Raw genomic sequence first — 12,141 nt, forward strand, 5'->3', positions numbered from 1 at the left:
TGTACAGTTTGATAGCCCTTTGGGCATAATTCCATATTGCTCTCCAGAATGACTGGATCAGTTCCACCAAAAATGGATTAGTGTCCCAGTTTTCCCACATCCCCTCCAACATTCCTCATCTTTTACTGTCATTTTAGCCAATATGAGAGGTGTGGACCTCCAAGTTGTCTTACTTTACATTTCTCTGATCAATAGTGATTTAGAACATCTTTTCATATGACAAAGTTTCAGTTTCTTCATCTAAAAATTGTCTATTCATATCCTTTGAACATTTATCAGTGGAAGAATGGCTTGAATTATAAACTTTGAGTCAATTCTCTATTTTAGAAATGAGCCCTTTATCAGAACCTTGGAATAAAAAAAATTTTTCCCAGTTTATTGCTTCCCTTCTAATCTTGCCTGCATCGGTTTTATTTGTACAAAACCTTTTTAATTTAGTATAATCAAAATTATTTGGTGTTCAACTATGAGTTCCATCCAGTTCTTTGGTCACAAATTCCTTCCTTCTCCACAGACCTGAGAGGTAAATTATCCTTTGTTCTTCACTCTTTATGTCTAAATCATAACCCCATTTCTGTCTTATCTTGGTGTATAGGGTTTTAGGTGTGAGGCAGTGCCTAGATTCTGCCATACTAGTTTCCAATTTTCCCAGCAGTTTTTGTCAGATAGTGAGTTCTTATCCCCAAAACTGGAGTCTTTGTGTTTGTCAAACACTAAATTGCTGAAGTCATTGACTATTTTGTTCTATGAACCTAACCTATTCCACTGATTAACTGCTCTATTTCTAAGCCAGTAGCAAATGGTTTTGATAACTACTGCTTTATAATATATTTTTAGTTCTGGCACAAGCCAGGCCACCTTCATTTGCAATTTTTTTCATTAATTCCTTTGAAATGCTTTACCATTTGTTCTTCCAGATGAACTTTATTATTTTTTTCTATATCTGTAAAATAATTTCTTGGGAGTGTGATTGGGATGGTTTTGAACAAGGAGATTAATTTAGTAAATTAATTGTCATTTTTATTATATTCATAAGAGAGGACTTATAAAAGAGAATTTAAAGGAAAATCGCGTTCCATAACTTAAAAGCACTTTAAATTTCTTTGTTTTTCTGTTGCTTATAAAGTTGATTTAAAATCTGTTCTCTCATATGATATGATACTAGCAAGCTGATATGAAGCTTATTGGACCTTTCTCAAGTGTGTTTTAGTGTTTTAAATATATAAAATACTTGGGAATATAAAGAAATTATTGTATTGAAGTTACTGATTTAGGTAGTCACAGTCATGTTTCATACCATGCTATCCTGGCTTCCTTCTTGGTTAATCACCTACGGATTCTCCCATTGTCCTGCTTCCTTCCTTTTGAGCTTTAGAATTTGTATCAGTTAGTCAGCTGAGGATTGCTTTCTTGATTTCCCAAATTAAGACATATCTATCTCTTGGTCTCTTATTAATTTTATTGCCGTACTAGAATGTAAATTCCTCAAAAGGACAAGTACCAGCACTTCACCTCTTTTTATTTGTTTTCCTTTGCAATTAGCACAATCCATGGTTATACTGTAAGCACTTTTTTGCATACATCTATTCATTTACTATTTGTTTTTTTTAATTCCACAACTTAGTTTTTCATTGGCACATTTTTGAGGGGGAAATTTTAACATCCTTATCTTTGAATCTTGGATTTTTGTTTGTATTTTCTTTACCTCTTGATGACCTAACATAAAAATGGCAAAAACCAGTATTATATTTTAAAGTTGTTAATATTTAAACAAGCTATTTAGAAGATTAAGGTCTTAAATAACTAAATTTATTAGCTCAAGGTTTCTGAGGATTAAAGTTTAACAGAGTGTAATAATATTCATTCAGAATTAACCTTGAGTTTGTTCTGATTGAAAAGAATGGCTTTTTATTGTATTTCTGCTTAAAACTAGAGACTTATTACTCAGAGGAAAAAATGAATTTACTTAGGATAGAGGAACACTATCAGCATTTGTCCTTGGATTCAAGTGGTTTTTACTTAACAGGAATCAAATTTTTTTCTGATCAGAAATAGAGTAAACTATTTTAAAATAGAATTTTCTTTGAGATGTATACATGTATGCAAAAATGCATATAGGTATGTATATATATTTGTTGTAATTAGTTTTTTTAATAGTCTTGAATCTGTTCCTATTAAAGTACTATAAATGCCATGACAAATTTTTATTTTAATAGTGTTCTAAAGTATTTTTACCTGCATATTTCAGCTACAAAAATTGTGACAATTTTTCTTTTTGAAGACAAAAAGGCTTGGACTTACTGAATGAAATATAGTCATTTTATTTTGATAACTGGACAAAGTTTCCACATTTAGTCTCGATTTGGTGATAGTTTTCCTTAATTAACCTACTTGGAATTACATAGAAATTTCCTCAATAAACAATGTAAATTACTGTATGTCTATTACTAGTAAATTTGGGTACAGACAAATGTACACATGTATAACTATATATAAATCTTAGTGCAATTTTAATTATTTTATAACTTAAAACTTAACTCTTTTAAATACACATTGTGTGTATATCCTATTGTTTTAAGATTGTTAGATTTTGTCTGTTGCTATTGCAAACTATGTATATATATGTGCATACATATACACACATATATATGAAAGAATATGACTTAAAGATAAATATACACGCATACATATATATATATATACACATGTTTATATATCTTTAGGTTATATCCTTGTAGACAGTATTATTATTAATGTTTTAGAGTTAACAATTGTCAGTTCCACTTTTATACACATACCTTCAATCAGTAATAAGCACCTATTTGTATATCAAATATGTGATAGGCACTAGGCATAAAAGTACAAATAATGGAAAATTTCTATTTGCAAGTTTATGTTCTAATGAGAGAAGTAAATATATAAATATAAAATGAATAATAATATGTAAAAGATAAGTTTGGAGGGAAGATACTAACATATGGTAAATTAGGAAAGCTTTAAGCAAAATATAGTGCCTGAAAAAGGAAGAGGGGAAATTTATAAGGCAGACATAAATTCTTGATAAACTTTAAACATCTTTTTTAGTTAAGTATAAATGGTAGGCAAAATTATCCTTATAAAAGAGTATGGTGCAGTGGGAAATGAATTGAATTTGGGGTCAGAAAACTTGTGTTCAAATTATGGCTGGCATTCTAGCTTATGTGTCCCTAAGTAAGATTTCTCTGGACCTATTTTCCTTTGTGAAAAATGTTGGACCAAATGAGAGGGCCCTTCTACCCCCAAATCTATATTCTTTCAAGTGTTTTTCCTCTACTAGGTATGGAGAATTTAGGGGGGGAAATTTTATAATTTCCCTTTAAAATTTCTGTTAATTTCTTAGTATTTTTCATTTGTAACCTCCATCCCCATCCTCAATGGTTTTATGTTTTAAAAAATTAATTTTTGTTTTATATTGCAGCTTTTTACAGATGGGATCACAAATAAACTTATTGGCTGTTACGTTGGCAATACAATGGAGGATGTGGTCCTGGTGAGAATTTATGGCAATAAAACAGAATTGTTGGTTGACCGAGATGAAGAAGTGAAGAGTTTTCGAGTGTTGCAGGCTCATGGCTGTGCACCACAACTCTACTGTACATTCAATAATGGGCTGTGCTACGAGTTCATTCAGGGAGAAGCTTTGGATCCAAAGCATGTTTGTAATCCAGCTATATTCAGGTATGCTTTTTTGGTTTAAAAAGGTTTAAATGACTAAGGAAAAAAAATGACTAAGGAAGTATTTTTCCCAACTTAGATTATTTTTAAAATTCAAGATTCTGGTTTCAGAAGAGTGTTTGGAAATTTTCAAGGCTATTTCAAAGCATACTATGTAAATGTTTCTTTAAAAAATGCATTCCTTTCCATGGATTAATTTAACTTGACATTTATCTTAGCATTTCTTAGCTAAATAGAATTCTCAGTAAATTTTTATTTATGAATTTTTATGTCAGTACATTTCTTCTTTTTCTTTTCCTTGTCCTTTTTTTTGCTGAGGCATTTAGGGTTAAGTGACTTGCCCAGGGTCACACAGCTAGAGAAGTGTTAAGTGTCTGAGGCCAGGTTTTGAACTCAGGTCCTCCTGACTTCAGGGCTGGTGTACCAACTAGCTGCCCCTTACATTTCTTTAATATATGTCCTTGGCTCTCCTCTCCCTTGAATACTTTTAATAAATACTAAAAGATATATTCAAAGTTCATACCTCTAGACCCTCAAACTTTACCTTTGCAAAGAAGGGAAGAGGGTGCATTTTCTCATCTTTTCTCATTCATTATAATTATATAATGTTCAGTTTCTTTTCTTCTCTTTTATACTGTTATAGTCACCGTGTTATATTTCTGGTTTTGTTTAGTGTGTATTTGTGGTGTTTTCTTCTTTAAAATATAATGGTTCTCTCTGGAAGCAGGTTTCTTGGAGATGTTTTTTTGAAGGCAGCCTTAGTTTCAGTTAAAAGTAATAATCACCTCAAATACAGTCAGCTGATAAAATCCAAACGTTTATTTCTTCTCTTTCCAAGTCCAGTTAGCTTTCTTAGAGGCCTTTCTCTCTGCTTGGTTCCAAGAGCTCTTGATGCTTTGTCCTTTGCTTCTGCCTCTGCTTTCTTCAGCCTCCAACCAGCACAAAGGTGGAAGATGGAATGAATCTGTCTTGCTTCCAAGAGAGGGCTTCTGTCTCTCCCAGAATCTCTGCCAGCTTCAGCTTCTCTTCTTCCAAATATCTCCAGCCAGCACCAAGGTGAAAGTTGGAATGAATCTGACTCCACTTCGGAGAGTGGGCTTGTGGGCTTCCTCCCAGAGTGCTCTGTGGCCCTGAGAGCTTCTTGCTTATATGAGCTCTCTAAAGGTGTGAACACAAGCATTGTTTCTATCAGTTCCACTTAGTACCCTTGTTTCAAGTTCTGGCCCATAACATCTCCTTGTAAGATCAGATCAATCATACTGAACCATGCTAAATTAGATAATTATTGTCTCTACCAGCTCTCATGAGTTAACACTTTGTAGGGATTCCAACATTTCCCCCCTTCTTTTGATTTAGAACATAGGTGGTCATGACCTCCCTGACTTCTCAAGGAGGTGAGAACCCCAAAAAGAAGGTGATCAAGCCTTCCTGACTGCTCAAAAAAAGTGAAAACACCATTAAAAAGAAGGTAGTCACACCTTCCTGACATCTCGGGAAGGGAGATGAAAACACCAAAAGAAATAGGAAATCAAATCAGATTAGGTTTCTAAAGGGGCTCACTTGAAACAGGTATACATAAATCCATCAATATGGGAGGTATTACACATAATTACATAGATTACATAAATACATAGCAATATAACACAAGCTAGGAATCCATTGTCCATTAGTTCATGTTCCAGGAATCCAATAATTCCCGTAAGCTTTGAAGTACTGCAATAGTCTCATCAACAATTTTTCGTCTCAAGGAATCCAATGATTCCTGCTGGGTTTTGTTCATCTTGTGTTAGGGAACCCAATGATTCCTGAAGATTTTAAAGTTATTTTAACAGTCTCATTGTCAGCCATGCTCTTTCAGTGTCAGATGTTTCTTTTTCTGCTTTTCTGTTTCTCTCTGATGGACGAGGCGAGAGTACGGCTCGTTGGCTTCGATCTGATTCCTTCTCCACCTGTAGAGAGATACAAGCAAAAACCCTCTTCCCCAAGCAGTTAACCTATCTGGTCCTATCCATTCACCACTTAGGGGATTTCTCTTCATCATCTGGCAATTACATTGAAGCTGTTTGCACTGGACACTGCCCTGTTGGGTTAAAAGGCCTGTATTCTCCCCAACTATAATCCTGATTGCTTTTCTGTTGGTTGATCACATCAGAGTCCTGAACTTGTAAAGACTCTCTGGGTGTAACTCAGCTCCTATCATGCCCCACCTATCTTTTGATGGATATCTTGGAGCTGGGCCTTGCGTCTCATTTTTCTGGGTCAATCTACATTCAGAGGCCCAGTGAAAGCCTCGGTTACATTTTGGACATGGGCTTTTGGCTTTTCTCTCACCCAGTCTTCTCTGTCTCCATATCTACAATGCGCTCTAAGATGTCCAACTTTTCCACACTGAAAAAACATCGAGTTTCTCTAGAAGTCCCTTGCCAAGAGGGATCCTATCTTCCCAGGTTCATCACAGTCTGGGCCTGGGCATAATAAGCATTTGTGCCCACTGTGGCACAGTGCCTTATGATCTCCTCTAAAGGAGCATCTTTGTCTAGTCCCCATATAATTATTTTGCAAACCTCATTGGCATTTTCCTTAGCTAGATGTCTGGTCATTATTTCTGTGGCAGCATTATCTCCAGTGGTTCTTATTACAGCTGTTTGCAAACATCCCACAAAATCAGCAAAAGGTTCATTGGGACCTTGCTCTATTTTTGTGAAGGCTTTACATTCATCTTTCTGTCCAGGAAGAGAACTCCAAGCTTTTATTGTAGCCTTAGAAATTTGCTCATACACTGTTATAGGATAATAAATCTGTTCTGAATTCTCTCCATACTGACCTTCACCAGCTAGTTGGTCAAAAGTGATTTGTCCAATAGCTTCTGTTTGCCTATTGTGTTGGGATTGAATCCTACATAATTCATGAAACTCCGAAAGCCACAACAAATTTTGTTCTAGTTCTAAACACGTTCTAGCTATGGATTTCCAATCATTCGGAGTTAAGATTTCATAAGACAAATTATCTAGTAACATCTTAACATAAGATGATGGAGCCCCATAAAGAGTGCATCCCTTTTTCAAATCTTTAATTTTTTCCAAATTAAAGGGAGTGTATCTTCTCCCTTTTTGACCTGAACGGTCAGCTCTTCAATCACAGGATATGTATTTATAAAATCAGATATATCTTCTCCTTCCTTTTTTGCCTTAATTAATGCTTTTTCTAATCTTGTCATATTCTGCAGGAGATGCTGTGATTGTGTTTTTGCCTCTCTCCCTCCCTCTTCTTCCTCCACCCATGAAGGGTTAATTGAGAGGGGCGGGTCATGAGATGTGGAATGATCTAATTTCTCCTGCTGTGAAGTATCACACTCAAAATTGTACTCAACTCCATTCTTATCTGATTCTTCCTCCTTTTCACCTAGTTTAGTTGGCACCTCCCCTTCTTGCTCTTCTTTTTTGTTATTCTAAACGCTTAAATAATTTCCTAAAGCCAGTTGTATTAAATTATATGTATTTAAGTATGTCTTTGAAAATTGCATTTTTATTGCAGAATTGACAAAGATCCTCTCCTTCTAATTTCCACTCCATTGAGTTTGGGTTAGATCTCTGTAGTATTCACCCAGTTGCTCTCCTATTCGTCTAGATCCAATTCTTTTTCCATAGAGAACCAAGGACATATGTGCTTTACAGTTTCTAAAAGTTCAGTGATCTGCTCCAAAATTATAATCAAACTTTGGCTTTCTATAATCTTGACAATGCTCTCTAAACATTTTCCTTGAACAGAAACAGAAGGCTGTTTTCTAAACATCTGTCCCATCTTAGCTGAAATTCTATTTTAACTCTTTTAACAAAATTTCTTTGTTGTACTCTCCTTAATTTCTGGGTTGAGGAGACTTTTCCACTAGATTCAGGATCGGAGGCTTTCCCACTGAAATCCACTGAGGGGCCTGTCAGTCTCACATTCAAGGCGCCAAAAATGTGGTGTTTTCTTCTTTAAAATATAATGGTTCTCCCTGGGAGAAGGTTTCTTGGGGATGTTTTTTTGAAGGCAGCCTTAGTTTCAGTTAAAAGTAATAATCACCTCAAATACAGTCAGCTGATAAAATCCAAACGTTTATTTCTTATCTGTTTCCAAGCCCGGTTAGCTTTCCTACAGGCCTCTCTCTCTGCTTGGTTCCAAGAGCTCTTGCTTCTTGCTACTTTGTCCTTTGCTTCTGCCTCTGCTTTCTTCAGCCTCCAACCAGCATAAAGGTGGAAGATGGAATGAATCTGTCTTGCTTCCAAGAGAGGGCTTCTGTCTCTCCCAGAATCTCTGCCAGCTTCAGCTTCTCTTCTTCCAAATATCTCCAGCCAGCACCAAGGTGAAAGTTGGAATGAATCTGACTCCACTTCCGAGAGTGGGCTTGTGGGCTTCCTCCCAGAGTGCTCTGTGGCCCTGAGAGCTTCTTGCTTATATGAGCTCTCTAAAGGTGTGAACACAAGCATTGTTTCTATCAGTTCCACTTAGTAACTTGTTTCAAGTTCTGGTCCATAACATCTCCTTGTAAGATCAGATCAATCATACTGAACCATGCTAAATTAGATAATTATTGTCTCTACCAACTCTCATGAGTTAACACTTTGTAAGGATTCTAACATGTATTAGTCCATCTAAATGTATTATGCTTTTCTGAATTCTTCACTTTCATAATTTTTTATGACACTAAATTTCCTTTATATTTATCCATGTGTATTATATCTTGTATAGTTGATAGGAATCTTTTTACTTCCTGTTCCTTGCAAACCACAGAAAGTTAGCCATTATTATTAATCTTACACAAGGACTATAATAACTTAGCAGTACTAAAATGTAACTATTAGATTGCAGTTACGAATTTTGGTCCCAGAGAACAAATAATGACATATTGTCCTCTTTTCTATGGAGGCGAGTACATGAAATCAGAATTGCTATGCTTTGCTTATTAACTTTTTATTTTTTTAAAAATCATACAAGGAAGGAAGGATTCAGTTGGAAGGGGAAGGAAGAAGAGGGACATATTGGGTGATTATTGGCATAAATTAATGACCGGGATTATCAATAACATGTTAAAATAAGATATGGAAGAATATTTTAGTAGTTGCTGACGTGATTTTTGCTTTTTTTTTTTTTTTATATTTCAATATTTTCTTATGGTTTTTGGTACTCATACTTTTTATTTCCTATGGGTTAGTACTCTTCTACATAGGTCTAGTATAATTTTGTAAATTATTACCTAAATGTTAGAAACATGAAATCTTTATAATTTTTTGCTTTTATTATAGTTTTGTCTCTGCTCCATGTTAAGCTTAACATAAAAGTTGACAAATTTCAGACAAAAACTGCTAAATCTTAAAATGTGTTATGATACCATTTTTTCCTAGCTGATTGGAATAACATCTAAAAATAATGAAACTTTTGCATTTTTGTGATATCTCAGTTGGGGTTCAGATATTTTTAGATATGTGAGTATAGCAATTAGTTCAGAAGGTACCTTGAGTATATACTCAAATTAGACAGTTTTTGCTTAATTTGAGCCTTCCAAAAGCATTTTTTATGCTCTCTAGTTTAGGTTTCAAGATGCCAAGAAATTTTTTTCTTACAAGTCTCAATAAATTGTTGTTAGTGTTTTCTAGTTCAGTCTTAATATTCATTAATGAGAAAAGAAAATTCCTTCTACAAACACTTATTAGTGAACTGTTCATAAAGCATTGTATCAAGTAAACACTAAGAATCATCAGAGTTGAGATTTTAAGAATAGTTCTAGAATCAAAAGCTGTAGTGTACTTATTTATCTTGCATTTCTTATTCCTAAGAAAATTTTGTTATTCTTTATCAATTCTGTATAGAATTTCAGTTACCTGGAAAATTATTGAAATGTTTTTAAATGGCAAATGGTCATCTACATACTGGTCTTATTCTGGTACCATAGAATTTCAGTTCTATCCAATATAACTTGTTACTCCCAAAGGAATTCCAACTTCCGCTTGTAGGTTTCTTCCTCTTGAGGCAACCAATTCTACTTTGGGGTAGCTTCTGGGTATTAGAAAATTCCTAATGTCAAATTTAAATTCTCCTCTTTGTAACTTATCTCCATTGTTCCTGTTTCTACCCTGGGAACTAGTCATAACAAATCTACCTTGTCTTTATATATTACAACTCTTTAAAGACAGCTAGTATGTCCCGCTGAGTCTTGTATGTTTGTCATATCATACTTAGGACTCAGTGAACTTGCTGTTCATGACTCCTATCCAGCTCCCCTCCTCAAATTTTTGTTGGATGAAATTCTATTTCTCCATCTTGTTTTTGTGGAGTTTTAAAACGACAACAACAAATAAAGCACATATTTTTGTTGAATTTTGTCATCTTAGATTTATTCATGTCATGAACTGGAGGGAAGTGAGTTATTGATTAGGAAGAAATTTAGATATCTATTTTATATATACTATATACTTTGAGCTATATTTTGAGATATGATCTAATTCCCTGATATTATTGCCCATTCTTTCCATAAATTCTCTTAATAAGTTGTATACTTTATGTACCAGGGGACTTCTCTGTATTCCCTTATATTTATGGATGTGAATGCAACACATGGCCTATCCATTAGTTAGTAATTGATTACTCTAGCTTCTTGGCTAGGCTATGAAACTTATAGGTGTTCACAATTAAAGTGGATTGAAAAGTGTGATTAAATTGAGCAGTTGATTCTAGGAGACTGGGTGACCTAGGTTCTAAACTTTAATTTGACCCTAATTGTATGAACTTGGACAAATCATTTAAAACTCCTCAGTAAAAGTCCCAGCTTTTATGTTTTTTAAAATAAAAGGATCAGACTTAAATATTTTCCCTTTCTGGCTCTGATGATGAATTTTTGCAAGTAGTACTCATTTACTTTATTTTAAAGTATTTTAAAAAGTGAATGAGTCCTTGATAATTAACATTTCACACAATGATTCCTGCTAATTTGGTTCCTCAAATAGGTTAAAAAGCCTTCTGAAATCATATTTCATAGTGCAGAGTTAAACTTTATCACCTTAGTTTTCATGAATTCTGAAGGAATTTAAATTAAGCAGGTGATTTCATTAAGGACAAATGCTATTTAATGCACTTTTGTAAACATAGGGAAATGCTAAATCTTAAGAAGTTCATGTTTTTGGTGCTATTTTTTTTTTTCCAGCTATTGGACCAATGTGTCTAAAAAATGGTGTAATTTCCCATTTCTACAGTGTCTCAGTTGAGCTTTAGTTGTTTTTAGATACGTGGTGTAAGGAAGCAGAATCCAAATAGTATGAAGAGGATGGTGGTCGGTCTCCAAGCTATCAAAAACAAAGAAAAAACCTGCAAGTCATTTATTTTTTAAAAACAGTTTATGAAGAAACATCATTGTGGTATACAGTTATTACTAAACAGAGTTATTGAGCAGTAGAAACCATTTTGTAGTCCAAACTTGTCATACTGATGATGACATAACTTCTGATGAAGGCAACTTGTATAACAACTTTGTCTTAATGTGGATATGGAATTCTGCTGATCCTAAGAGATGGTGCCTTATAGTTATAATATTCTCAAATGTCATATTAAAGGGGCAAGTTAAAGCTAGATTACCTAGGTCATCTAGCTCCTAGAATCTACTGTATATTCTGATCATATTATTCAATCCATTTATAACTGAACACCTAAAAGTTCCGTAACCTGATCAAGTATTGCTAGTGTCATCAGTTAATGCAGATTACTCACGGGAAGGACAAATATTAAAGCTGAAGCTTAAATACTTTGACCTTAATATGAGAAGATGAGATTCATTGGAAAAGACCCTGATGTTAGGAAAGATTGAAGACAAAAGGAGAAAGAGATATGGCAGAGGATGAGATGTTGTCATGACTTTGGGAGATATAGAAGTCTCTGATATGTTTTGGTCCATGGGTCATGAACAGAGAGGCCTTTAGTTTTGTAACCTCCCCAAGATTAACTATCTTTTGAAGCCAAGACACAAGGAGAATATGAAGACTGATCTACTGGTCACTGGTCAGTCTGCATGCTGACCCTTTTGAACTGCATCTGTGTCCAATTGGGAAGGTAGGGTTATTAGTTCCTTGAGCATCTCTGATCATAGAAAAGAAGCAGTGTGGTATCCAGAAAAGGCTCTCAGGGAGGACTCTAACTGCTAGCCTTGCATTGTGCCCATAGAGTAATAGGCTCCTGGTGGGGCTTTTAGCCTTTCCCCTACCTAACCAATTTCCACCTTGAGAAAGCTTTACTTGATTATATTATTATATTATCTCCTCAAGCCTATCATTTTATATTTTTTCCTTTTACTGCTAATTTCTTAGGAAAAAACTCATTCTCTTCCCTTCTTAATTTCCTATTTCTCATTTCCTTAGAATCTGGCTCCAACTTCACGCCAAAGTTACCAACAATCCATTA

The 12,141-nt window shown here is 34.5% G+C and overlaps 1 protein-coding gene across 1 annotated transcript in view; it reads left to right on the plus strand.

The window, feature by feature from the left end:
- ETNK1 (ethanolamine kinase 1) overlaps positions 1 to 12,141 on the plus strand; it is a 67,501-nt gene that overhangs the window by 15,119 nt on the left and 40,241 nt on the right. Inside the window, exon 2 of the mRNA XM_031938455.1 lies at positions 3,458 to 3,717. Coding sequence (XP_031794315.1) covers positions 3,458 to 3,717 — 260 coding nt within the window. The remainder of the gene's footprint in view (positions 1 to 3,457; positions 3,718 to 12,141) is intronic.

Source organism: Sarcophilus harrisii, chromosome 5 (assembly GCF_902635505.1).
Source record: "Sarcophilus harrisii chromosome 5, mSarHar1.11, whole genome shotgun sequence".
Lineage (NCBI taxonomy): Eukaryota > Metazoa > Chordata > Mammalia > Dasyuromorphia > Dasyuridae > Sarcophilus > Sarcophilus harrisii.